We start from the raw sequence: 27,585 nt of genomic DNA, 5'->3' as shown, positions 1-27,585 counted from the left end.
TCTGCGACTAGGTTAGTCAGGTCAGAAGTTGGGTTCGAATCGCAAGGGCGACAGACTTTTTTATTTATTTATTTATTATTATTGTCTAACAGCAAACTTTGAATATATTAATTAAAATATGCCAGCCTCTAAATCTACAAAATTGATAAAATAGATTTTTCAACATTATGCCTTTAACAGAAAAATGTGGTTTCTTTTCGTTTCATTTCCATTTTGTTGATCTCAATTAAAAAGACGAGATAATTAGCTTAATTTTTCACAGATGTTGTTTGGATGGGATGCATGCAGCTTCTCACATGGAGACAGATATTAAAAATCATGAAAATTTCATCATTTCATCCTTCAGATCATTCAAATTTTTCAAGCTTAAAAAGCGTAATGATGTTCAATTGTTATCAAGTACTGGAAGTTTTAAGCATTGATGTCACTATTTTTATCGGGGCATAAAAAAAAATTTGTTTGCAAACTGTGTGAATCCACGTAGTAGATTCTCACAAAAGTTTGCGAACAATTTTTTTTTCCATACCCCGATAAAATTAAAAAATAGTGACATCAATACTTATAATTAATTTTATACTCTATTTGATAAACTGAAGTATGTTTAAATGTAACATTATAGTGTTTTTTCAAGGGATTCTTTTTATCGAATCAATACGCAACGTCAATGTCTCTATTGTGACGTCACGATAACTTCGGGATTTCGCGCCATTCTCGGATGATTTTTTTTCATAGTGGTATGCAAAAAAAAATATTGGCTAATCAGAAAGCCAGATTTGGTATGAAAACAAAGAAAAATTAATTATTCCAGAAGAACTGCTTAGAAAGCACCGATCACTAGGGATACCAATTCACTTATCTTTGTAGCTACCGTTACATAATTAAACTATGGCATACCCCAATAACTGAAGTTCAAAATGATAAGCTTTCAAAATTTTGTCATAAAACTCTATTTTACTAAGATTGAAACTTACTTTTCCGTAATTAATTTACCAAATTCCAATAGCTTGTAGAATACGCAGAATTTAATCATTCACAAACATGTTGATTTACATTTAGTTTGTATAGTTATAACACCTATCAATGTATAAATTAGTAACTTATATAATAATATTGATAGGTAAAATTAATGATATCTCTATGTTCAATTGGTGATAATGTAATAGGAAAAAACCACTATAAGTTCGTTTTAATGTAAAAGTTTATACATACATGTCCATGCTGCTTTGAATATTGTTGATCTTTTGTCAAAAGGGAGAAATAATCATTGTCATGTTCTTCGAAATAAAAAAACATTCATTCTGCTGTGAATATTGTTGGTCTTGTAAATGGGAGAAACAATCACTGTCATGTTCTTCGAAATAAAAAATGTTCTTGCTGCTGTGAATATTGTTGGTCTTGTAAAAGGGAGAAACAATCACTGTAATGTTCTTTGAAATCGTTAAACTTGCTTAGGAGTTGTTCAGAAAATAGTGGATACAAAACAAGGGCCATAATTATATATATAACTCTGGTAACAGTTTTCACATATCCATACTCTTGTAGAGAAGGTAGTGCAAAAGTGTGTCTAACCCGAAAGGTTGACAGACAGACAACTTTCTGATGACAACATTACACATCCCTGCTAAAATACTGTTTTTAGAGACAAAAGAATACTCAAAGGATAAGAGATTGACTACTGGCTGGATTATTTTTTAATGGAAAAGAGACTATCAACGCATGAAGGCTCAAGTACAACATGCCTAGAAACTTTTTATGGGTAAGATATCTATCATCGGTTTATTAGACTTATTTTTTTTAAGAATTTAAACCAAAGAGTCTGTCAGAATAAATGAAAGTTGACGATAAGAAATATGTATCAAAATTTTATTTATATCATTAAAGTTATACAAACACTTACACTTTTGTCAATTTGAATGGAATTAATAAAGTTTACTTTAAATGTAAGCATACAGGTAATAAATAGATTATATATAAGAAATAATTTACTTTGTTATTATCTCACGGTATCTAAAATGTGTCTTCCTAGTGTATTTTCTAAAGTATTCAACACCATTTCATAATCATCACAATAAACATTTCTCTAAACAGGCCACCAGAGCCTTTCTCATTTGAATTATAAAACGAGATTATCTGCCCTTGCTTAATAAAACTAGTCAGACTCATCATAGAGAGATTTTTTTAAAGATGCTCCACCGCCAACAGATCTTAAATGATATTCATCATTTGAACACTAATTGGTGTTTAATGGTGTGTATAAATATGTCTAATTAACACAGTAAATAATATAAAATAATTTATTTTGCCTTTGGTGCATGCGCAATCAGTACATTTGTACTTCATTCCATATAGGATATAGTGCCACAGTATTTGTTAGGGATGCAATTAATTATTTTTTTATATTTTTAACTGAAAGTCAAATTAGAAGCTCAAACTTTTCAATGGTGGTAATGGTGTAAAGTAAGTAACTTTAGTCACTGAAGAAAATACTAATTCATCTGTTCCTGTTATTGCTAGTGAAAAAGATACCATTTATCAGCGGTGGAGCATCTTTAAATATCACTGAATTCAAGGCCATATTGTTAATCACAATCAAAAATATTTTAATGCCATTGAATACAACAAAATTCATCATTTCTTATCAATATACATAAAAAGTATATGAATAATGCATCCAATAAAAAATATTACTAACCAAATCTAACAATTACAGTGAATTTGCAGTATATTAGTAATAATCATATGTATAGCTAATTATAAATCCAATTCTAACAATTAAAAGTTATCTGTCTCAATATAACCTTTCTTACTAGAGATGTAAAAAAAAAAGAGATAAACAACAAAAACAAAACGTTTTGATCACTTATCTTTGAAAGAACAGAGATTTGAAACAAATCTGTAGCCATGTCCCACCTTATACATAAATTGTGTATGTACATGAATTACATTATCAATGTATAGTAATTAGCCTGTGAAACAAGAGCTGTTGGAGAACAGCAAGGCTTGCCTATTCAGAAGAACATGGAAATATGACAAATTAACAGACTCAAAAAAACCCTAAAGGGCCCCAAATTGTTGGTATTATCACGTTCAGCATCCATACACATTAGGAAAATAAAATCATAAACATTTATGATGACTTGAGGATGTATTCTTCTAAGGTTTCAGTCCCGTTGAAGTCTCGTTTCAACATAGATCAAAGAAGTTATGAGATTTTCAAATATAATTTATCAGTATCTGTAGCAAGTTGCCAGATGCAAATTTTGTCAAAAAATTACATCTCTATTTTTAGCAGATTTGTTTATACGGGGATTTTATGAAATGGCCCATTTGGTGGCCATTTTGAAATTGTCTCTTTTTTCGCTTCAAGTAGAGCCACAGTTTTACCATTTTTTACTGAAATTGTTTTTACTTAAATCATCACTGCGCCAGCATTTTTTGCTGTATTTAGCTAATTTTTGCTGCAAATCGTTACTAGGTTCGTAGTAATTTAAATATTGAGCATTAATATGAGAAACGATACACTTTTGTGACTTTATTTTTACATTTAATGGTAATTTGGGCACTTTTATTTTTTACTCTAAAATACTGAAAAATAACAAAAATTCAAATGGGGCAAAAAAGTAAGCACACGGACCCCCAATTTTTCTTCCAGATTTAAAAAGAACAACCGTTTCCCTATTGATATGCAAAATAATAACAAAAGTTTAATACCAGAACTTTTTCTATAAAGGGTTAAATGTGGCAAAAATGGCTGAAAATGGTGCATTTTGTAGCTCAAAATTAAGGGGTAGGGGTAGCATATGTTCTTATTCTGAGAAAAAATATTAGTCTAATTGATCAAAACTGGTATATGTTTGAAGAAGACTACTAGAAAATGAATTCTACAAACATGCATACATATCAAACAACTCATTAGAAATTATGGCTTTAATCTCTATCTTATATGGTCAAAACGGCAAAATTCCCATAAAATCCGATATTTTGTCAACTAGGTGTCTTTGAGTGACAAAAGCTCAAAAACGAGCACACGGACGTATGTTTTTTCTTCCATTTTCTTTTATGGTCTGAACTCCTTTTTCCAAACATCTATATGAGAAAAAAAGTTTAATACAAGAAAATTTTGACTTCTCAGAGGTGTACATCCTTAAGCTTAAACACTTGACGAAACAGAAACTTGCTCGAAAACTTTAATGTGAAATGGGACGCCAACGCTGACGCCGACGCCGCCACCGGGGTGATAACATTAGCTCCCCTTATTCTTCGAATAGGCGAGCTAATTATGGTGGTTTGAAAACAGTAGCAAATAGAAAGTAGGCATGTCAAATGCCTTGTTGAATTTGAACTGAGTATTTGAAAGATTGCTACACAATGAAAACTAAAGATGACTACACTTACACACATACAGCAGCAGTTATTCAAAGCATTGACAGAAATTCTTGATTGATACCAATATAGTCAACTGACAATATAGATACAGAAGGGATTTATGATAAAGACTAATCTTGAGGAAATGCCTCAAAGGTCTGACACATTGAAGATTTCTTATATAATTATATATTTCTTACATAAATAACAATGCTCTTGTGTTTAACCACTTATAATCTTAATCTGATGATTTAAATTTCTATTTCACCCAGAAAGGGACAAATAATTATTTTCTGTTAAAGTCATGGAAAAGGATTTATAAAATGGATTTAAACAAATAGGGATATTTGCCATATTTCCATTGACAATACCAAAACAGAATTTGCAAACTCCAACCTTATCACCAAAGACATACTTATAAATAATAACATGCCATAAAATACAATTAAATTTGTTATTTTAATCTTTATTGATACATTATGTACAAGTTTACATTATTTACAAATCATCATAATCTAGACAACGGCTACTGCAAAATATGATAAATTATTTTAGATTGACAAAAGAAAGAAATAACAGCAGCACTACAATCTCTTTCTTGTCTGATAAGTAGTCATGACACATTGTCTACTCTTTATGATTTATAAACTATAAATTGTCTTCCTTCAAAGATAATGAGTTATTAAACATTTCAGCATTGTCTTCCTTCAAAGATAAGTTATTAAACATTTCAGCATTGTAAGTTAGAGTAAATATGACAACTTTTTTTTCAACACTATAAGCAAAATATCTTAGCTTACCATTATGATATTTCTACAATATTTTTACATGTGCTCATATTGCATTCCTGGGGGTTTAAAAGGCAGATCACCCTCGGCAACCCTGCGTCTGAACTCCACTACACTCCGTTTATCAGACCGTTGGCCGATTAACAAGGATAACCGACGATGTAGGCAGATATTAAATTATCTCATAGAAAAATAGGAGAATATTGTAAACTGCCTCAAAAAAAAAAAAAAAAATAAATAAATAAAATGAAATATAAAAAAATATTAATACTATCCCAATTAGTTTTTCAAGGTGGAGAGCGCAAATTCATTGACAATGGTAGCTAGATGAAGATTTCCTTCTTTACTCCATATTGGTTCATTTTTTTTAACTACATAGTATAAGTATATACTTATCAGAAAGTTTTTTAATTGTAGTCACACCACTAAGAAAATCACCAAATTTTATGGATACTACCCATGTAGTAGTGAATTGAAATAAAATTCACAAGTTTGTCACAGCGAGAGTAGAATCACTCTTATGACAGTCATACACAAAATTCTTCTATGTATTATCGCTCCGAAGAAAAAAGCTACTGAATCAAAATTCAAACTGTGATTTCTCTTTGTTGTGGAAAGGTGAAACTCTATATTCATCAGCCCTCCAGGTGCAACACTACCTCACTGACCCCTACATGAAGCTCCATTGGGTATTCAGGAGTACTTTTACATTACCTGGGTACATTTAAGTCTGAGTCATTAAAATCACAATGTTGTACCATAAACAGTTCAATTTCTAGATAAAATATACGGCCTCTCTGTTCCTGTCTTCCATTTCTCTTACATGAACTTGCACACAACCATCCACATTTCACATTGTACACAGATTGTTACTGCCTCCTCAGGTTCTCTAGTCTCGCCTCTAGATCTGCGTCGGCATCACTCACACCTGCAGCAGCCGCTGGTTGTTTGCTGGCTGGAGCTGTGGCACCTATGGACTTTCCAGTTGAAGGCAAATCTGTAAAAAAAATATGTAATAAATTCAGAAATGATTTGAAACTATGAAAGAAAAGTTATCATGAGTTCAGACTTCCAAAAATTGTGAAAACACGAATCTCTCCAAAATGAGGATATTCTTTTGCTATGAGAAATGTATTATACCATTTACATTAGCTGCGATGCCGTAGCTCTGAACGATGGATGAAAGATTTCTGACAGAACAAAGTGGAGGCAAGGTATGATTATTCCTTCTACATGTGATCTTTGAAATCAATTAAGCGTTGAATATGCAATAATTAATGATTAATATCTTATGTGTATCAGATTCATAAAACATTATTTCTGTATTCGCCGTAATTACTGCCCCTCCTCTATAAGCGCCCCTCCCCTTTTTCGGAGAAGAGTTGAAGTTGTATGAATGCCTTGATCCCAAGGATCTATTTGATCCCAAAGATCTAACAATGTTTTACAACATGTGATGCCCCTAACATCAGCATTGTATCCCATTTTACATGAAGTTGCGAGTCTTTTACATAAGAATCATGACATAATGATGCATGTCAAAGGATGAAAGGCATATATGCATATTTGCTGTAACGGATTAATGTACCATGACTACAGAAAGATTTAAAATATGGCTGACTTTTTTCGGCCACAACATACATTTTGATTCACTAATAAGCGCCCCATTGTTACAATCATTTATGTGCCTCTGGCGCTAATTACGGCGAGTACAGTATTGGGTTATTGTGGCAAATTTTTTTTTTTTACATAGAATATTAAAATTCCATTTTTTGTTTACCTGACAGCTGATCTGTGAGTTGGAGTCCTAACTCGTCTAACACCTGTGATACCACAGCATCTCTATAAGTAAAACAAAATCTCTCATTATCAATACAGCAGAATATTTCAAAACATATTAAACATCTTCAAAATTTCCCACAAAATAATTCTAATAGCTTTTAATGTCTAATGTCTTCTTTTAGTAATTGTTAAATATTGTAAAAAAATAATAACCTAAAAAATAAATAATAAACTTAATCTGCTAGCAAAGTTTTTTTTCAGAATGGTTCTTTGGGAGATAACATGAAATTTTTCGAGAAATGTGTCATTTCTATACATTGTAAACATATTTTCCTTCTAGAAGAAATAGAGGTACTATAGGGCTACGAAGGTCATTGACAACCATCCACAAAAGTCTGGTGCTACACTTACGATTCTTCTTCATCATCTTCATCTCCCATAGCATCATCAATTGCATCATTCATCATTTCCTCTTTCATGTCCATCATTTCTGACTGTTTCTCAAACTCCATCATAATTTTCTGAATTTGGGGCAAATTCATCTACGGAAAGAAACGGAATGATTCTGTCAAAGCAAAATTCTTTTAAGGCAAATTTAAAGTTTACTGCTTTGCTGGGAACTTCCTGGTATTAGACCACCATGAAATCGAATAGGAAGATTTTAACAACCATTTGGATTGAGAAACATACATTCAAATAATACATCCTTGGGTTCATGTATATTCGCTATATCTCCTACAGATTTACATTAATTTAGATTCACATGTGATTTTAAAGCTCAAGTTTGAATAATAATCATTGAAATTATTGCATTTTCTTTTTACCTTGAGTTTGACTTTCTGACCAATAATTAAGCGGCATCTAATGTGTTTTTCATTGATTACAAGTAAATTTCTGATACCACTATATACTTTACTACCTGTTTGTTCATGGTAGCCATTGCCTTGGTAACACCCTTCATTGCCTGAGCCATGGCATTGTTGGACTTCAGTGTCTGTATTTTCAGAGCTACAGCCTGAATATTAGCTTTCATCAGAATGAACTTTTTAACATAGCGTCTTGTCCTGACTAAATCCTTGGCCATGATCTTCACAGCGTCCTGGCAAAAAGTACAAATAATGAGTGGTTCATTCACAGAAAAAATGAGAAAATGGTATACGATGTACAAAAGTTTATACATGTACTACATGTAATATTGAGACTGATTACTTGTACATGTACCTAGGTATATATATATCATACCAGAGTGCAAGATAGATTTCCAACATCAAGTATGAGATGTACATGCATGTATATTTAAGTAAGTTAAAAAATTCACAAAATGTGCTAAAATATGTCAACTACTATATATAATATGTACCGGTAGTTGTAACAGTGAATTTACATATTGATGCATAATATCATTTTCATAGTCCACTTCATCTAATTAGTTCACCTTTAAGAAAGGTAAGATTGTAATTGTTTAATGTTGCATCACTATCTATTTACCATTTGACCTGCTTTGGCCATTTTCTTGATATCTGCAATGACTTTTTTCTCTTGGTTTTCCATCTTTGATCTCTCCCTGTCCAACTCTCTCATGGCCTTGTTGAGTGCCCGCTGATTCTGCCGTAGCATTTCCTCTGGGGTCTTTTTGCGACCAAATAACCACTCTAAAGGCATCTTTGTTCCGTAGTATATCTTCTTCTACCTTCTGGAATTAATACACTCAAACTAAATCACACCATGCAACCACAGAAAGTATGTCCTTATGACATGAATACATGACTAAAATAAAACAAACTAGAGTCAAAAAGGTATTATACATGTATTATATATACATATACAAATGTATATGCAATTTAAGTAGAAGTCTGTTTTACAACATTGCAGATCGAGATTCCTAATTGATCGACCTGTATCTGAAACCTGTTATATAAAGTAAGTAACTGTATATATACACACACATTCCTGCTAACTGCAGTCTAGACCAGGATTCATGCTACTCTTTTATGGCTATTGATTCTTTCATTCTGTCAGTTGTAATCACAAGTCACTTGAAGTGACTTTACTACAACATAAAGTACTATTGTCTAATACACTCTGATTTTCTAAATCAAGAAGAAACTCTCAATACCACTGTCCATTGATCAATCTATTCACTCACGTTAAAGGGACATGAACCTTAAATTATTTGTTTTGAATGCTTAGATATGGTTTTCAGATGTTTATTGAATATTTTATTACAATGATTGGTTATCTAAAACGACACAAAAACGTGGGGAACACCTACCTCAAAAATGATAAAAATAGATCGTCATATTCTATTTTTGGAACGAAAAACGAAAGGTGGCCGAAAGCGAGATTATAATGAACAACAAACTTGCTGACATGACAAGGAGTATTAGTTTTCCACATTCTGATTTTATTTTCTAATTTACGATGGTTGACAAATGAAGTTTAAGCCATATTTGTTATAAAACAATTTGTATTTAGCGTAAGGATGAAAAGTCAAAAGTCAAACCAGACTTTTCATTTGACGGGGCACCGTGAAGGGAGGTTCCTGACTTTTTGCACATATGTACATCAAGCAAGTATAAAGTGGGGAGTTGCTACCATCTCTTGCCTTTCAGCGATCCATTTATATTTACCTACTTTTCCAATCACGCACGTTACTGACTCTTGACGTACACTGTTTTCTGTCGGAATTTGTTTGTGTTGGTTTCACCCACGTTTTTTACCCACCATTTTGTTTACATGAATTTAATTTGTGCAGTGCTTTGTGGGAGGTCACTAAAGATCAACACTACTATCGTTACACAATTCGACCAGGACAGTTTAAAATACAGAGAGATGGAATTTCCATTATAATTATTTTATTTGACTTATTTGCACAATAACTGATATATATTACATAGTAAGGTATCTGACACGTCTTAAATATTTTTTTTACCCAAATTTACATGGTTTATTTAGGTTCATGTCCCTTAAATGTCAATGACGAAAAGTGGAATACTCCACACTCCTGACACAAGTGTCCTAAACAGGAAATCAATTTAATATTTACGAGCATAGATTTAAGGTAAACAAACATTGACCAAGGTCAAAAATACCACATTTCATTTTCTGTAAAGTCGGGAAGGATGGCTCTTACCGAAGGTGAATAAGTTTGATATGTCCATTGAACAGGTTGGATAGTCATACTGACTTGGATAGGAAACCATATATGGCATATCGTTACAGGCCTTGCAGCGAATTAATATATAAAAGAGAACTGTTAATCTCTTCAAGTAATTAAATGCAAAACACATTGAACTAACATTGTGTCTACGGTATTGTCATTAAATGTTTACATTCCTTTCCTCCAAAAGGATTATTTCCCAATCTGGCAATCACCTTGCATTGTCAACTTGAATGGTAAACAACGCTTGAAATAAGTCATTCATTAAAAATAGCCAGTTTAAACACACTTTGATTTGTTTTACCACATGAATTCACAACACATACTTACCAAACGTTAAAAATCGACAAGCAACGACAAATTTGTCTAAATAATTTCGTGACTGTGAGTCAGGAACTGAGGAAGAAATGTTGTTGATGTGGATGACGTCACTGATTCGTGAGTATAGTCTCTAACAAATAAAACAAAAGTCATGTTGGTATAAATACTTTCTTTTTCTTCTTGTCTTAGTCTTAAATTACAATTTATTGTGTTGGATGATAAATCTACGAAAAATTACAAACTAAATTTAATATTTTTTATATTTTAATGCTTATATCTCCAAAAGTACTTTGTGTGGTAATGGAGTAAGATGGCGGCTTTGTGGCAGTGCTGTGCAAAACAGGGGTAAAATGTTTTCAGTGAACAAACTTACGTACATACGTGTATGGTTATCTATTGTAAGAATGTGAAGAAAGTCGTCATCATATTATAGGTTCACTTGTTGACTAGGTTTTAGACCCATATAGTTTAAAATTTCAACACAAATATCTTCAATATTGTCGCCTCAGCAGTTTACATCTGTTCTGCGTCTCTATTTTTGTAACAACGAAATCAAGTCGCCTTTTACAAGAACTCATTCAAGAGCAAAATGGGTTGATAAATTCTTTAATTTTTCATATTTGTTTTTCATTGATTTATCTTTAAACGAAACAAGGCTATTTTATCCTCCATAAATTCGATTAAAATGTTTTTGACATATTGCCATATACCGACGATTATGACGACTGGTTGTAATTTCATTGGTTTTAGCAGAAACATACTGGTTGTAGATCCTAAGATGGGACCGATTTCGTAATTTTCTAATTCGAAAAATGGCTAATACTAAAATAACTACCATTAACACTTAGATTTTGAAATTGCTATTTCAATTTATGAAATTTAAAGGCTCATTCTTAGAATGTTAAGTTAGTATAGTGTACTGTATAGACTAGAGATATTCCAAGACATGAATACAGACAAGTGTAGCGGGATTGGCCTGGGTCGATCATCGATGACCAGGTAGCTCAGTCGGTGAGCACTTGGCTAGTGTTCGGAGGGTCCCGGGTTCGATTCCCGGTCTGACCGCTACATTTTCTCCTCTCCTGTTACAGAATTGACGCCCAACTAAATAACCCACGATGGTGGTGTTGGGAAGGGTCTCGTATGTCTTCGAGGGCGAAGAATTCATGAAAGGAGGGAGGAGTCAGGGATCAATCTAGCTCTGATTTATTACCATTTATGGGTAAATTTCCCCTCAAGGAATGAATTCCCATCTGGCCTAAAATTCCCTTGAAGATTTAAAAATTCCCCATTTGAAGCTAAAAATGACCATTTTTGTAACACAATTTCCCCTGTGACTTTTTTTTTCCATTATTTTTTTTAGACTTTTGTTTGCAAATTTCTTCATATTTATCATACAGCTACTGCATATTTTAAGATTAACTCAAATTTTTCATTATTGAGCTTCAAATCTTGCTTTACTAAATCTAAGAATAAAACTAGTTGTTTTACAGTACTTTTTCGTTAAAATGAATATAATTTTGGACCAAAATAAGAAGATTCAAATTCCCCTTTATTTCGCCAAACTTTTCCCCTATTTTGAAAAAGGGTAGTTTCCCCCAAAACCTAGATTGATCCCTGGGAGTGTAGCGGGATTGGACTGGGTCAATCATCAGTGACCAGGTAGCTCAGACGGTAGCGGGATTGGAGTGTTCTGAGGGTCCCGGGTTCAAATCCCGGTTTGGCCGCTACATTTTCTCCTCTCCTGTTACACAACTAAGGGCAGAAATAATGGAGACTTTTAATAAAATCAAAAAGATAGATATTGTCAACAGCGATAACATATACATGTACATCTACTCCATTGAGGCACACCGGAACAAGAGGACATGACAAAAAGATTTTCGAGACACCCTTTCTCCTCAATACAGCAAAAAATCTCAAGAAACGTATCAATAGGCGTAGTGGAGACATGGAATGCCTTACCCAGGGATCGATGTGATCAATACATCTAGAATGTATAAACATATTCAAACATTGACTAAACAAACACCGGAAGAATCACGTCAGAATTTATTCTTTATAAAGTATGATGGTAAAAGCTGAATGCCAAGTGGTTTATAGTCATGATTGCCTTATCTTAAACTATAAAATTAACTCTTTTTATTTTCAGCATCAATTAAAAAAGTTCAATTGTTTTTGAACTGATCAAAGACCCAGGAACTCACTACAAGCTCTTAAAGGGAATTAACCCTTGTGCCCGACCAAGAACATTGCACAGACTGCCCATCTGGGGACGCTGACAAGAACTTAACATCACAAAAAGAACAAGTCAACATCGGAACATAAAACTATAAAAAAAAATGTCAGCTGTAAGAAAAATGAACAGTCCTCAGTGGAAGGTAATCATAGTAGAATTTAAAAGGACTGAAAATTTTGTAACTTTATAGCTATGAACATGAAAATAGGCAGCAGTAGAAGCAACTATTCTGATATTTCATCAAATAAATGAAAGTTTGAAATGTTATTGTCACTGATGACAAGATTAATTTGCTACCACAGTACATGTAAGAAATACAAACAACAGACATTTTATCAAAAATTTAAACTCTTTACTCAATAATATTAAGTACAGCAAAAATGTCAAGTATATTTAACTTTGTATGTGAAACCATATCAAGATTCAGAACCAAAGAATGGACACAAATTTTAAATTGAAAATAAAAAAACCAAACACTTTTTTTCCCCCTTAGAAACAGTAATTGTTACTGTTAGATTGTGTTACTCTGATGGAATTTATGTTTATATTACTATTACAGAATTTCCAGCCGCCCGCACAGGATCCTGCCATTCTATCCTATCAGCAAGGTTCAAACATTGTTAGTCCTATACTATCACCTACTTCACCAACCAGTACAAGCAACATCAGAGAAACTGGACTGATAGAGAAACTACTACACTCGTATGGATTCATCCAATGTTGTGACAGGGAGGCAAGGCTGTTTTTTCACTTCAGTGAATATGCTGGTGACATCAACACGGTAAAAATTGGAGGTAAATACATCATGATGTTAACAATGACATAGCTTAAAGACAGAGTTTATTAGGTCCGATTATTCCTAGGGTTTCAATTTCAATTGAGTATACCTTCACTTCTTATATTGCATGGCCAAAAACACCATAAGAAAAAGTTTAAACTATCTTTAAATATTACATATAACAGACTGTTTAATGATGTTTAACTACTTCATTACACCCAAGAAGTCTAATTTAAGACCAAAAATTCTTTATCCTTCATGATGCCAAGATAAAAGTTTTTACCATTTGGTAATATTATGTATATCCATACAAAATATATTTTTAAGCTTGAATTGTTGCAGAGTCTGTGAAAATATGTCTTGCAAGTATGTTTTACAACTCTTACGGTCTGTTGTCTTTTCCTTTTAGATGCTGTTGAATTCCAGATGAGCTGTGACCGCAGAACAGGACGTCCCATTGCATGCTCAATAGGTAGAATAGATAAGGACGAGGTATCATTTGAGGTGCTGAGCGAGGAGAGGTTTACAGGATCCATTGTGCAGGAAGCAAGACCAGTTAAGAACAAAAATGTATGTTGTTAACTGAAATATGCAATTTCAAGAGTTTCTATGTTGGCTCAATTAATACATGCAAAAGAGAAATTGTGCTTGACATGGTATCTTGAGCAATTTTTATATAGTTCATGATCACATTCTTGACAAATAAGTTGTTTTAAAAATAATGTTCAAGAATATATTTTACGAGGTAAGTTACATAAGAGAAAAAAAACCCACTGCAACATGTATTTTTGCTTGTGATCCTGTGATTTGTCTAGAGGAGTTCTGGACTCATGATTTTCCTATGGGAATCACCACAATTTTGAGAACCCTCTATATTTCTTTGTAATAAGACTCATCTTCTAGACTCTTCTTAAAAAAATCCTATGTAAATTGAAGCTTTGATCTCTACTTTACAATGGGAGGGGGGGGGGGTTGTTTACTTGTCCATCTCTATTTACTTGTTCATCCCTACATAGTTATAACAGATATGTGACTTCCATTTCTTGTGTTTGACAGGGTTGTGTTATCGGACAAGCAGATGGGCTAGGACGAGTAACATATGAACACAACGGTGAATGGTTCTTTTTACCATATGGACTTGAAGATGTAGTTGAAACTGCAAATGCATACAAGATCAAAAGTGGAGACACTGTTACATTCTACATAGCTACAGATAAAAGGTTGGTATATTATTTATTTTGGTAAATCATCAGACAGGTTTTTTTATTTGGTTTTTTCCTCTTATAATTTTTTTGGTTTTATGTTGAAAAAAATTTAAATTCAGATTTCTGATAAAATGTATAAAAATATTCATGGTATTTGCGGAATAATATAGATATATAGAGAAAAAGACATCAAAATATGAAAACTTTAGATATTTATCTACATTTAAATATTGATTGTGAATGTCTTTTCTTGTAGAAATGCGAACATACATGCCAGGAAGTTGGAGGTGATTTCCGTTCCTACAGTACAATCACGATGTCAGGGTGTGGTTTGCTCAATGAAGGACTCCTTTGGCTTTATAGAACGAGCAGATATGGTCAAAGAAATCTTTTTCCACTACAGTGAATACAAAGGAGACATCAACGAGCTCATACTCGGAGATGATGTAGATTTTGATGTTCAAACTAGAAACGTAAATATTTCTTTAATATTATATATTATTGTCAAAGATTTTCTTACTGTTATGATAGGATATTTTCAATTTCTGAGATTGTTTTAACTTCCCCATGAATTTATACACATAGTGACTGTTACCTTTCTCCATTTCGTCTCTTCGTCATTTTGTCCTTTCCCATCTCGTAGTATCACAACATCTTTGATATATAAATATGGGGGCATTTATGTTGTACAGAAATATTTAGTTTGTTTTGTTTTGGGGTTAAGCTTCAAAGATCTATTTGCTGATAAAAAAAAAATCTTGTATTTGCTGTTGATAAAATCTCGTTATTTTTAGGGTAAAGAAGTTGCAGTCAATATTTCTAGTCTTCCCGAAGGTACAGTCATATTTGAGGATATTGGTTTAGATAAGATCGTAGGCAAAGTTATCAAGACTCTGAAAAATGGTCGTCGACAAAGTGACCCACTTGGAGGAAGGATCAGCTATGAAGGTCCAAAAGGGTAGGTTTGACTATGAATTTCAGATTTTAGGGGGTTAAGGTGTTAAAAACCAGCGTTTATTGCATGAGAGTGCCAGAGTCGTGTAGATATTTCACTGCATTTACCCAAAGAAGAAAAAAAAGACACATATATTTAATTCTTAATTTTTGTTGGCACTTCAAGTTAATTCTTGTTGAAAAAGAAACTAAAGAATTATTTTCTGACTTTTTAATCACTTATCACTTTTGAATAATTTGACATGACATTTATGAATGGATATTTTTCTCCAATTTCATGAAAAGTACTGATGTAGTTTCAATATGGATTTTTCAGCGTAACAGAGATGCCATTTGGAGACAAGGATCAGATAGGTGACTACAGCCTTTGTCAGGGTGATGTGGTGGAATTTAAGGTGGCCACAGATCGACGAGACAAACTCCAGCGGGCTACCTCCATCTGTCTTATGGAGAGTGAAACATTCGAACAGAACAAAGAAAAAAGGGAAACGGTAAGTATAGTTAAAGGGATATAAAAAAAAATTAATAGAAAAAAAACTATTGAATATAAGAACTTAAGTAATGTTGTATAATTTAGAAAATAATGAAATAATTATCTTTTAGGTTCATTTTGTATCTTATACAGTGTTTGCTTTACCATTAGTTAGAGTTAGTACTTTTAGTAATAAGTAGATTTTATATTTATCATTGTTAATCTTTTGAATTTTTAAGTTCTACACTTGTTTGTTTCTGGTCCTAAGGCTAAATAAACATGTACATTAAATATTAATGAATCAAAAAAATTGACTTTAATTTTCCCTAACAAAGTCATATAAAATTAAAAATCTATGCTGCTTGTGTAACATTTTTGGTGAAGTTTGCATGAAATTTAAAATAACTTGTTTACATTTGTACAGGGAGTTATTGTAAGCCTGAAGGACGGTTATGGTTTCATTCACTGTGCGGAAAGGGATTCTCGAATGTTTTTTCACTTCAGCGAAATATTAAATGGTGAAAAAGATGTAAAGCCTCAGGAGGAAGTGGAATTTACAGTGACTCAGGTAAAAATACATTAGTATGATTTAAAAACATTATGTACCACACATATCATTCCTACAGGAAAAAGTATAACTTCAGCTCTATTTTCTTTTTATTGTATATTGATATGGTTATATGTACAGTAAAATCTACTATAAAGGACATCTCTGTATAAAGGACATCTGTCTATAAAGGAATTCATTGCTCAGTCCCTTTGGAGTCCTTTCACTATATTTATATTTTGTGTCCTCATCTCTCTAGGTTTCTTTGTGTTGTATTATTGTCACATGAAGTTGTATGGCTGTAACTTCTTTTTGAAGTTTTTCTAAAAGTTATATGATCAGTGGTTTTTTTTGGTCGAATCTACAGCCGAACTTCAGCTGTTTCCCCTACCCAAAAAATGCCTTATTTTCCCATTTTGAAGTCAAATTTCCCAATAAAAACTTATCAAATTCAATGACATTTGTGTTGATAATTAGGGCCCCGCATCGAGATGCGGGTGCCCTATAGTAATCAGGTTGTCCGTCTGTCCGTCCGTCCGTCTGTCCGTTTTTTTTCTTTTGCACATTAATGATGGAAGGGAGTGGAGTATTTTCCCCATATTTTACATGATGATTCCCCATCCATCCTAGATCTGCTTGGTAATTTTTCAGGCTGAAATTAAATTAAAAAATCGGCCATCTTGGATTTTAACATTTAAAAAAATCACAATGTTGTTGGTCTTAACTGATAAACATTTTGTTATAACATTATGATGCAAAGTTGTTCAGAATTAAACAAGGAGTTGACTGTCCAAAGGTAAGGTCATGGGCCAAGGTTACTAAGTCAAAGGTCAAGGTCAAATTTATTTGAGTTAATTGTATGCTCTTAATGTAATGTTAGCTTGGAATCAGGATTCAAGTTAAATACTTGGAAGACTTTTTCCAAAGAATTATAATAATGTACCATCATCGGTTTCCCAATTAATGTTGACATTAATTATTTATTAGCAACATATAGCTAACACGGAAGAATTCGTTGTCAAAATACTACTTTTCCACTTAAGCACGTCAGACACATAGCGGGGCCCTTTCTGACGTGTCAGTGTTCTAGTTTGTACCAGATTTTCATTCCTGAAGTGTGTAAATATAGGCTACATTACTAAAAACAAAAAAATTGGGATTTGAAACAATTTTTATTTCACAAAATGAAAATAAAATCGAAATGAGCATAACTAGGTCGCTAGGTGCATCTTTAGTTCAGAGACGTTTTTCAGACATTCAAGCTGATAAAAACAATAGTTAACTGCTTTTAAGTTATATAACAATGATTTTCAAAGTTAACTTACATTATTAGTTGTCTAATCATTATTTTTTCGACATAAGCAAGGAGTTTTTCTGTGTAAAAACGATCTCTGTTCAAGGTAGGAAGTGACACTTTGGAACTAAAAATGGAGCTGGAATCCGGTTGCCGGAATTCGGGAATTTAGAAAAATAATAATAGAGAAACAAAAAGAAATTTAAAAATCCAAATAGTGCTGCAAAAAATAATTGATTTATTTTTTTCTAATAACAGAAGGAATATATCTTGTGAAATATAGAATTAGAAATATTTATTAGATAATTTTAAAGTTTTGATTTTCAATTTTCTAGTTAGTACAGTACTGTAAGGGAAAAAAAAAGGTATATTTTGTGGGTTCAAGTGGAATATGATTTCAGGCAAGTGAATTATTGGGCTCTACTTGCCCGGGGCAAGTGACTTTACAATTTTTTGACACCCCTGATTTTCCTAATTTCTTCCAAATTCCGAGTTATTTTCCCAATTTAAAAGGCATGGGCTGTTGAAAATAGTAATTGAAAAAAACACTGATGATGCAAGACTATTGTCTGGTAATATAGCTTTGTTTCGTGTTTTTGTTTCCAGGACCTATCTACTCCGGATCGACTGATGGCCATTCGTATCAAATATCTCCCTAAAGGCAGTGTCAACTTCACACATGTCCGTCCAGAGAAATACATAGGCACCATAGAACGTGAGCCTGCTTTAAACTCCGGTCCAAGTACGGTCATTCACGGCCATTTCAATATACTGACAACAGATCTGCATTACCTACTAGGGGCTTGGCATTCATTCTCTCGGTATATAATCTACTCCCAATTTACTTTTTCTGATCTTCAACACATGTACTCTTGTTAAATTTTACATTCCATAACAGTTTTAATGATGTTAAATATCTTCATTCTCAGATTTTGTGTAATAGTGATTTCTTTACTATTAAGATTTGTAAAATTTAATGATAAAAATTCAACTTAAATGGTTTCCTGAAATTTTGAATCAGTTGCTAGTGTTATTATTACTGGAATGGAAATATAAACACAAAAATGCTTATTAGTTATACACATTGATATGATTTATTCATTTGAAGGACAATATATAAAAATGCATACATGTGTATATTTTCAAGAATTTACTGGAATGCCAAGCCCTTTTAGTATTTCTGTGTTAACTGTATACCAACTTTCTTTCACTTGCAATTTACTTTCGCGAATCTTGCGATCCAAGTATATTCACCAAAGTTTTATCTCTGCAAATTGGTAAATGATTTTTAAATCTGCAAATCTTATCAAACTTGTTTTGAAATAAAAATCGCGAAATTAATAGCTGCGAAAGAAAGTTGGTTAACAGTAATATCTGATGTCTTTTTTATTGAATTAACCCTGAAGGATTGCCACTGGGAATTTTTTACACTGATTTTATGTTCACATATAATTTAATATATTTGTTAATGTCGTAAATCATTTTCAAAATGATGACAAAAGGCTATTTTTGAAAAAAAAATTGCACTCTGTATTTATGCTATAACTTGAAAACTATCTGATCATTCTCATGAGCAATCCATTCACTATTGCCATGCTGTCGGAATGTAGTCTGTATAAGAGCATTTATGTTGTCATTTGTTTTCTTTTGCATGTACAATAACAGTAGGGTATACACTTATATTGTGATCATAAGTTATCCTGCATGGCAACATTCTTGCCTTAATACATTCCCATGATATTATACTGATGACCAGAAAATGTTTTCAAGTATTTGACTTTAAGGAGTGGGAATGTTAAGTCTGGTGTGAAGTATCAAGTTTTGTATTAAATTATAGATTTAATAGTGACTCATCCAAAATACACCATATACAAATGGACAACCTAAAATTAATGCATGTGAACTTGTATTTGTAACTGATTTTATCAACGAATGCAATTTTATGTATATTCTTTATTTAATTTGAATGAAAAGAACTAAATCTTCTATGAAGAAATTAAAGATGCTCCATCGCTGACAAATTGTATTTTTTCACTATCAAAAACAGGAGCAGACGATTTAGTATTTTTCTTCAGTTACAAAAGTTACTTACTTTACACCATTACCAACATTGAAAATATGAAAAATAATTAATTGTATCCCGAAAAAATTCCGTGGCGCTATATCATATAAGGAATGAAGTACTGATTGCGCATGTACCAAAGGCAAAATAAATTATTTAATATTATTTTTTGTGTTAATTAGGTATATATATATATACGATTAAACACCAATTATTGTTCAAATGATTAATATCATTTATGCTCTGTCGGCCGTGGAGCATCTTTAAAATATGTCTTTTTCAAGAATTTCTTGAAAATAATGAGTGAGGTTTCATCTCATCAATATTAAATATCAGTGAGAAAATAACATAATTATAAACACTGATCTACCATTAAATTCAATATACATGTACAGTTATACTGGTCATGAGAATTTATTTAAAATCTGTTCTGTTTTAACAGCCAAGAACAAAGATTCAGACTGTGGAAACATAATTTTCGACTTTGAAGGAACAATTCAGCAGGTACCTTACCAGCTGAAGGACCTAGTGGACCCCAGGTCCCCTCCCAGATATGGTGACAAGGTAAATGATTATATCTGTAGTACCCAGATATGGTGACAAGGTAAATTATGATATCTGTAATACCCAGATATGGTGTCAAGGTAAATTATACAAATATATCTCATACCCAGATATGGTGACAAGGTAAATTATACAAATATATCTGTAGTACCCAGATATGATGACAAGGTAAATTATACAAATATATCTGTAATGCCTAGATATGGTGACAGGGTAAATTATACAAATATATCTGTAGTACCCAGATATGGTGACAAGGTTAATAAAAAGTGGTGTCTGCCATGTTGTTTTACTGACATATCTAGTCATTGTTATTGTTTTACAGGTGGAATTTAACCTTGCTGAGATCAAGAGGAACAACACTCGAGGTGCTGTGAATGTGAGGGTGCTATTCAGAAACGTGGCCAGTAAATGCCTAGGATTTGTAGCAACACTCAAAGAAAACTATGGCTTCATTGAAAGTGCTGATCATGAGAAAGAAATCTTCTTTCATTTTAGGTAATTTTCATTGTTATATAAAATCATTTATTTAGAGTAAAAAGGTTAAAGTTTGTAACATTTAATTTCCAGCCCTCCTTCAGATGTCAAGTTTAATGTCTATATGAATCAGTTGTCATACTTTCTGGTGATCAATGATAAGAAGTTGTTGAAAATGACTTGTGCAAGTCTATGCTGTAAATGTTTCTTTTGTGGATGAAAGTCTTAGTTTAAAAGGAATCAGTTGATATGTAAATTAACTTTCTTCCATGTGCGATATGTTTTTGCTAATTTGGGACCGAGATAAAAAGAAACATTTAATTGACGTCAAAAAAACATTTCATTTACATCAATGACAAAAGAGTTTTTGCAAGCTGAATGTAAAATGAAGGTGTTGTGTGAAATAATAGATTTATTTGTTTGCGCTTGTAGCTCTTTTGATGGCGATCCCACAGAACTGGACCTAGCAGATGAGGTAGAATATACTGTCACAAGGAAAAATGCCAAAGTCAGCGCAGAAAATATCCGCAGGGCACCCAAGGGGACAATTCCCATGGAGGAGATCCTGCAAGACCAGGGTATGCTGAAGGGAAAGATTGTCCGACCTATGAGAATTGTCAACCCAGAACAGGAGGAGTACTGCGGCCTCGTCCAGGTGGACGCTGCTGACGAGGGAGCTCAGCCGGTCTGCTATCCCTATGGTATCACAAGTCTAGCTGACAAAAGAGATTTCTTGCAAACTGCAGATGCGGTCAAGTTTCAGCTGGCTGCTTGTAAAAACGGCGCCACTCGAGCTGTAAACATTGCTGCTGTCCGCAAGTACATCCGGGCCAGGGTTGACTCCGTCAAAGGACAGGTAAACATCATAAATCACTTTTGTTGTTAAAAAGAAGTTGATATTTTTTTAAAAAATCCTCAACTACTTCATAACATAATTTTCTCCCACTATTCTCTGATTTGTCACCAGTTTTAGTCGTGAGAGATTTCTTGTCAACCCCTAGGTTAGCGTGCGCTAACATTTTGAATCTGAAGACAATTAGGTGACATCATGACTTCATGCTGTGTAACTGTGGCACGCATTGTTGATGATGTCATCAATATTGACATGCAGTTGATGGAACTATGTTCATGTCGCAGTGAAAATGCTTCTTTTAAGCCATTATCTCATCTGTGGGAGAAAAAGAATGATTCCCTACCCATGAATTACCCCTTGGGTTGTGATTTCATTGTCACACCCTCTGGGTAAGGAAAGATTCTATTAAATCTATCTAGGTTAAGTTGGATGTAGCATTTGAGATGATGCTATCAGTTATTTAATTTTTAGGTCACCTGAGAGGAAGGTCTATCAAAATTGTGAATTATATGGTCCCCACCCCCCCAGGGGGCTGTGGGAGGGGCCAAAAGGGGTAAAATTGACTAGAATTTCAATAATCTTCTTCTCTACTCACAGATGTGGTAGAATAAAATACTCTTTATAGATAGAAAAGTCTTCAGGTCGTTCAGGGAAAACACATTTTTGAGCATTATTTGGTCATTTGTAATAGGAAAGGAGTCAAATGTTGTCAGAATTATCAGTATGAGATGGTCATTGAATCCTATTAACAATTTTTCCATGACTGACCCCCAGGGGCCTTAGGGGCGGGGTCAAATAGGCTAAACTTTTGAAAATCATCTTCTGAAATTCTGGAAATGGTAGAATTAAATACTTTGAATTGATTGAAAGGGCTTAGGTCCTTTACAAAAATTGTGAATTATATGACCCTTGGGTCCCATGTTTTCTTCTGATGAGGGGGTCAAGTTTACTATAGTTTATATAAGGAAAACACATTTATTAGCATTTTTTGCTCAATTTTCATAGGAAATGAGTCAAACTTGGTTAGAATTATTAGCTTGAGATAGCATTTTAACGTCATATCCATATTGGTCCTGGTCGACCTCCTGGGGGCAAACGGGTGGGGCCAAAAGGGGTTCAAATAGGCTAAAATTTCAAAAATCTTCTTCTGAAATTCTGGAAATGGTAGGATCAAATATTCTTCATAGATGCAAAGGTCTTAAGGTTCTTTACAAAAGTTGTGAATTATATGAGCCTAGGGTCTAACGTTTCCCCCTGGGGAGGGGGTAAAGTTTACTTTAGTTTTTATAGGAAAAACACATATGAACATTTTTTGCTCAATTTTCATAGAAAATCAAACTTGATTAGAATTATTAGCCTGAGATAAAGCATTTTAACATCCATATCTGTCCTCGCTGACCCCCTGACGGATCAGATGGGCAGGACCAAACAGGGTCAAAATGACTAAAATTTCAAAAAAAAATTCTGAATTCTTAGGTTTGATGGAAGCAAATACTTTTCAAAGATTAAAAAGTCAAATTTATAAAATCACTGACCGACTTCAAGGGCCAGTATATAATGTTTATATGTCTTTGTTTCATTCTATATCCGAACTCAGGTGACCGTTAAGTCCCATGGGCCTCTTGTTGTATTTATTGGACCTGGCTTTAATTGAGAATATTTGTGTTTTAGTTTGGCTTCATTAACTATGAAGCAGCAGAGGAGGGAAAGAAGCTGTTTTTCCACATGACCGAGGTCCATGATGGGGTGGAAATACAAGCTGGGGATGAGGTGGAATTTGTTGTCGTACAAAATCAACGCAACAAGAAGTATTCAGCTTGTAGTGTCAGAAAGATCACGTAAGTTTATCCATAATAATCGTACATCTTGTAAAGAATTATATTGTAACATTTTGATAAAAACACTGCTGCAGGGTAGATATTTTAATGGAACAGCTTCTAAAATAATTAACCCCTGAATGTAGGGGGGTAGAATTTTGCCTGCTGCACCATGATCATTAAAAGTGGACTTAGTTTGGGATCTTATTTGTTTTTCTCCTTTTCAATTGGCTCTTTCTTGTTGTCATAAAGTTAGAATAATACTGGTGATTCAACCAATGCCATTATGTTCAAGGTTATGTTCAAGGTCAAAATCAATTTCATGTTGTAATCGAACAGAGCAATTATATTGCTCATATCACGAATTAAGTATATATACAAACATTTTATGTAGTGGTGTAGTTTAACATATCTTTGGTCATTTTGTAGGAGTCGACAGCGTCCTGAGCGCCTAGTGAGTAGGCTGAAGAGTATCAATGATGATATGATTAGTCCTCGCCTGGTTGCTGTCCGACAGCCAAAAGGTCCCGATGGAACGAAGGGATTTGCACCTCGCATTCCACTTCCACACCAGCCAACTGTGTAGCTTCGCATTAATACTGCTTCATCACATCTGTCGCTGTCAGTTGAGAAATCAAAACAAACAAAAATGCCACAAAAAAAAGACAATCTCCTCCCAATTCTTAATTTCATTTTAAACTCCCCAATTGAGTTATACTTCCTTTGAAGAGAATCAATTTTAAGTATCATTTGCTATTATCTGTAAAAAATCTCTGTATTTCTCCCACAAGTGTTATGATTTTAAGGAAAAATTGTCCTGGACTTTCCCCTTCCTTCATATTTTCTGTCAATTATTAGGAATGTTACCAGGTAAACAAGAATTATTGCTAAATAGAAGAAAAATAGTGTTTTTCTAAGGCCAAAACTGAAAGACAAAAAATAGTGTATTTTGGAAATCTGTTGCTACATAGCAAATGACAAATATTCATTATTGGACCAAAAATGCTTTGTTGAATGTCAAATGTTCTTAACATATTGTTAAATGTTTACTAGAGAAACACTGTTGATTATGTTATTATTCTAAAAGGATATTATTTATAGATTTATTTATTTTACAAGCATGAATTCTACAACCTGTTAATGTTCATCGAATAACATCATTTTCTATCCTTGATATCTACAGGATATATCTACCTACATAAATACTTGCAAGAGAGTGAATGTGTATGATCAAATGACTGAAGGTATGGATGGATATATTTTTATTGTGAAACATCAGTACAAGTAAAAGCTAGAACAATATTTATTGATAAGATGTACAACCTCATTTGGCTAAAATGTAAATGCCAGAAAAAGATCTTTACTTACAAATATTATGGCAGTCTAAAATCAGAAGAAGAAAAAAAGCGTTATGAACAAAACTTTTTACACCAAATTTTCTAAACTTTGAAGTTTGCTTCATGCCACATATGTGTTATCATAGTCATCTATAATTGGAGGGTGACACATGTTCATTTTGTAGCCATTGCTCAACGGCTTTCATCATTTCACGTTAGAATTATGCTACAAAAAAAAAAGAAACAAAAAAAGAAAAGGTTGTCTTTTTTCGTTAATGATCTGAAGGGATTCATTATCCACATTTTCAACATTGGTATGTGTTATAGTACATATGCTGTACCATGTTGCCAAAATGTCTTATGTTCTGGGCTGTCATTTGACTGAAGTCGGAATCATGCATACTGTTTAACAGGCTTCAGTACTAGAGTTTGTTATGTGTATGTTTATGATGAGACATCGGATTGGTCATTGGTAGAACTTTCTGTCATCATGACTATGGTGATGAAACATAAAGTTCACCTTGTTCAAAGAACAGTCTGAATGCTTTGGTAATCCAGGAACAAAAAAAAAAATAAAAAAAATAAAGGAAAAAAATTTAAAATATAAAAAAATAAAAATGAATGAAGCGCAAAATTGGTCTTTTGTTATTATTACAGCATATATTCATTTTGATCTTGCTCTATACCCTTGTAAAACTACCTGTCCCAAGGACTCTAGATGGAAAAAAAAAAGTAATTTCTATCTACATGTGATTTATCTAAACATTTCTATTGGTATTTGGGGACTGGAAGAGCCAAATTGTACTTTTTAGCTGACATTGATTTCTGCACAGAAAAAGGATTATACCAGGTATGTGGGTATATGCAATCATTTTTTGGGAGAAAACAATTTTGAAAATTTCAATGAAAGCTCAATGGATCAATCTAATACAAATTCAGACTTGTAATTCTGTTCTATGATGTGCTCCAATATTGTAATGGAGTGGAATAACAAATCTAATTTTAATTAGAATGCTCAATTGGTCATACTGCACTCTCACAGTTGAACACTTATTTAAATGTTTGAATTAACCAAGTGATGTGTACCAGGTATGAATGGCATTCAAAGCTTGACTTTAATGATATCACTGATGGGTCAATATTGATTCATGCATCAACTTGAGTCTCAAAAATCCCTTAACAATTTGTTCAAGAAAGGCTCCAAAATATGGAGAAAAATCTTCAGCATTAAAAAAGCAATTAATATACCAATACATTATGCCTTTTACTTTGTATAGAGATGTCTATACATTTGCTGTATGTGCCCACCTAGATTACACAACAAAACTAAACCAGGTCACTGTGACCTATATCCTTGACCTCCATTGAAGAAAAAAATGTTCCATGCTCTTGCTGTCTACTTTATAAGCTTCATACTTGGTATATGAAATCATTTAGGTAAGTTTGTGTGGCAAATACCATATAGGTACCGGTAACTGTGACTTGCATTGTGACCTTACCATATTAGGTACCGGTAACTGTGACTTACATTGTGACCTTACCATATTAGGTACTGGTAACTGTGACTTACATTGTGACCTTACCATATTAGGTACCGGTAACTGTGACTTACATTGTGACCTTACCATATTAGGTACCGGTAACTGTGACTTACATTGTGACCTTACCATATTAGGTACCGGTAACTGTGACTTACATTGTGACCTTACCATATTAGATTCCGGTAACTGTGCCTTACATTGTGACCTTACCATATTAGATACCGGTAACTGTGCCTTACATTGTGACCTTACCATATTAGGTACCGGTAACTGTGCCTTACATTGTGACCTTACCATATTAGGTACCGGTAACTGTGACTTACATTGTGACCTTACCATATTAGGTACCGGTAACTGTGACTTACATTGTGACCTTACCATATTAGGTACCGGTAACTGTGACTTACATTGTGACCTTACTCATATTAGGTACCGGTAACTGTGACTAACATTGTGACCTTACCATATTAGGTACCGGTAACTGTGCCTTACATTGTGACCTTACCACATTAGATACCGGTAACTGTGCCTTATATTGTGACCTTACCATATTAGGTACCGGTAACTGTGACTTGCATTGTGACCTTACCATATTAGATACCGGTAATTGTGACTTAATATTGTGACCTTACCATATTAGGTACCAGTAAGTGTGACTTACATTGTGACCTTTGACCTGATTTTAAGAAAAAACACTTGTCCATGCATTTTGTAACTGGGCATAAATATTGATCCATCTAGGAGAGACTGTATGGTACCAAAACCAGGTCAATGTGACATATTTTTATCTTTGACCTCAATTTGATGAAAGCTTGCCTGGACTGTAACTAACAATAAATAAGACACTGGAATCTGGAATCATTTGGTTCCATCTAGGTGAGATGGTGTGTAGCCTACCAAAACTGAGTCATTGCGATCTAATTTTTCACCTCTGACCTCCATTAAAGAAAAGGCTTTTCATGATTGTATCTCCTATTTTATAAGATGCTGATATGTTTTTACTTGGAGTAAATGTTGAAGCAGAGTGTG

The 27,585-nt window shown here is 33.3% G+C and overlaps 2 protein-coding genes across 4 annotated transcripts; one reads left to right on the top strand and one right to left on the bottom strand.

The window, feature by feature from the left end:
- Positions 1-5,084: 5,084 nt before the first annotated feature.
- LOC138323954 (charged multivesicular body protein 2a-like) lies at positions 5,085-10,538 on the bottom strand. Of its 2 annotated transcripts, none has more exons than XM_069268913.1 (6): positions 10,426-10,538; positions 8,424-8,628; positions 7,855-8,034; positions 7,347-7,477; positions 6,934-6,995; positions 5,085-6,150 (listed from the first exon to the last, which is right to left on the bottom strand). In XM_069268913.1, the coding sequence occupies exons 2-6, from the start codon at positions 8,595-8,597 to the stop codon at positions 6,023-6,025; spliced, it is 675 nt and encodes a 224-aa protein (XP_069125014.1). In that variant the 5' UTR covers positions 8,598-8,628; positions 10,426-10,538; the 3' UTR covers positions 5,085-6,022. The 2 variants fall into 2 exon arrangements, with proteins under 2 accessions (XP_069125014.1, XP_069125022.1); XM_069268921.1 differs by having other exon boundaries at positions 8,424-8,625.
- A 162-nt stretch (positions 10,539-10,700) lies between these two features.
- LOC138323932 (cold shock domain-containing protein E1-like) lies at positions 10,701-25,649 on the top strand. 2 transcript variants are annotated; one of them, XM_069268889.1, is made up of 15 exons: positions 10,701-10,761; positions 12,569-12,797; positions 13,215-13,449; positions 13,843-14,003; positions 14,490-14,653; positions 14,895-15,111; positions 15,433-15,596; positions 15,909-16,083; positions 16,489-16,632; positions 18,512-18,620; positions 20,410-20,531; positions 20,857-21,029; positions 21,441-21,864; positions 23,533-23,699; positions 24,108-25,649. In XM_069268889.1, exons 2-15 carry the CDS (start codon positions 12,759-12,761, stop codon positions 24,262-24,264), a joined length of 2,451 nt encoding a protein of 816 aa, XP_069124990.1. In that variant the 5' UTR covers positions 10,701-10,761; positions 12,569-12,758; the 3' UTR covers positions 24,265-25,649. The 2 variants fall into 2 exon arrangements, with proteins under 2 accessions (XP_069124990.1, XP_069124982.1); XM_069268881.1 differs by having other exon boundaries at positions 18,512-18,647.
- Positions 25,650-27,585: the final 1,936 nt, after the last annotated feature.

Source organism: Argopecten irradians, chromosome 1 (genome assembly GCF_041381155.1).
Source record: "Argopecten irradians isolate NY chromosome 1, Ai_NY, whole genome shotgun sequence".
Classification (NCBI taxonomy): domain Eukaryota; kingdom Metazoa; phylum Mollusca; class Bivalvia; order Pectinida; family Pectinidae; genus Argopecten; species Argopecten irradians.
The sequence above is the reverse complement of the archived record's forward strand: the minus strand, read 5'-3'. Positions and strand labels throughout refer to the sequence as shown.

Coding starts and splice junctions, on each gene's coding strand:
- LOC138323954 (XM_069268913.1), bottom strand. CDS start 8,597: ATGCCTTTAGAGTGGTTATTTGGTCGCAAAAAGACCCCAGAGGAAATG. Junction 8,035..8,423: donor TGGCCAAAGCAGGTCAAATG/GTAAATAGATAG, acceptor ACTTTTTGCCAG/GACGCTGTGAAGATCATGGC. Junction 6,151..6,933: donor ACTCACAGATCAGCTGTCAG/GTAAACAAAAAA, acceptor TTTTTTTTACAG/ATTTGCCTTCAACTGGAAAG.
- LOC138323932 (XM_069268881.1), top strand. CDS start 12,759: ATGTCAGCTGTAAGAAAAATGAACAGTCCTCAGTGGAAG. Junction 12,798..13,214: donor TGAACAGTCCTCAGTGGAAG/GTAATCATAGTA, acceptor TTACTATTACAG/AATTTCCAGCCGCCCGCACA. Junction 15,112..15,432: donor TTGATGTTCAAACTAGAAAC/GTAAATATTTCT, acceptor CGTTATTTTTAG/GGTAAAGAAGTTGCAGTCAA.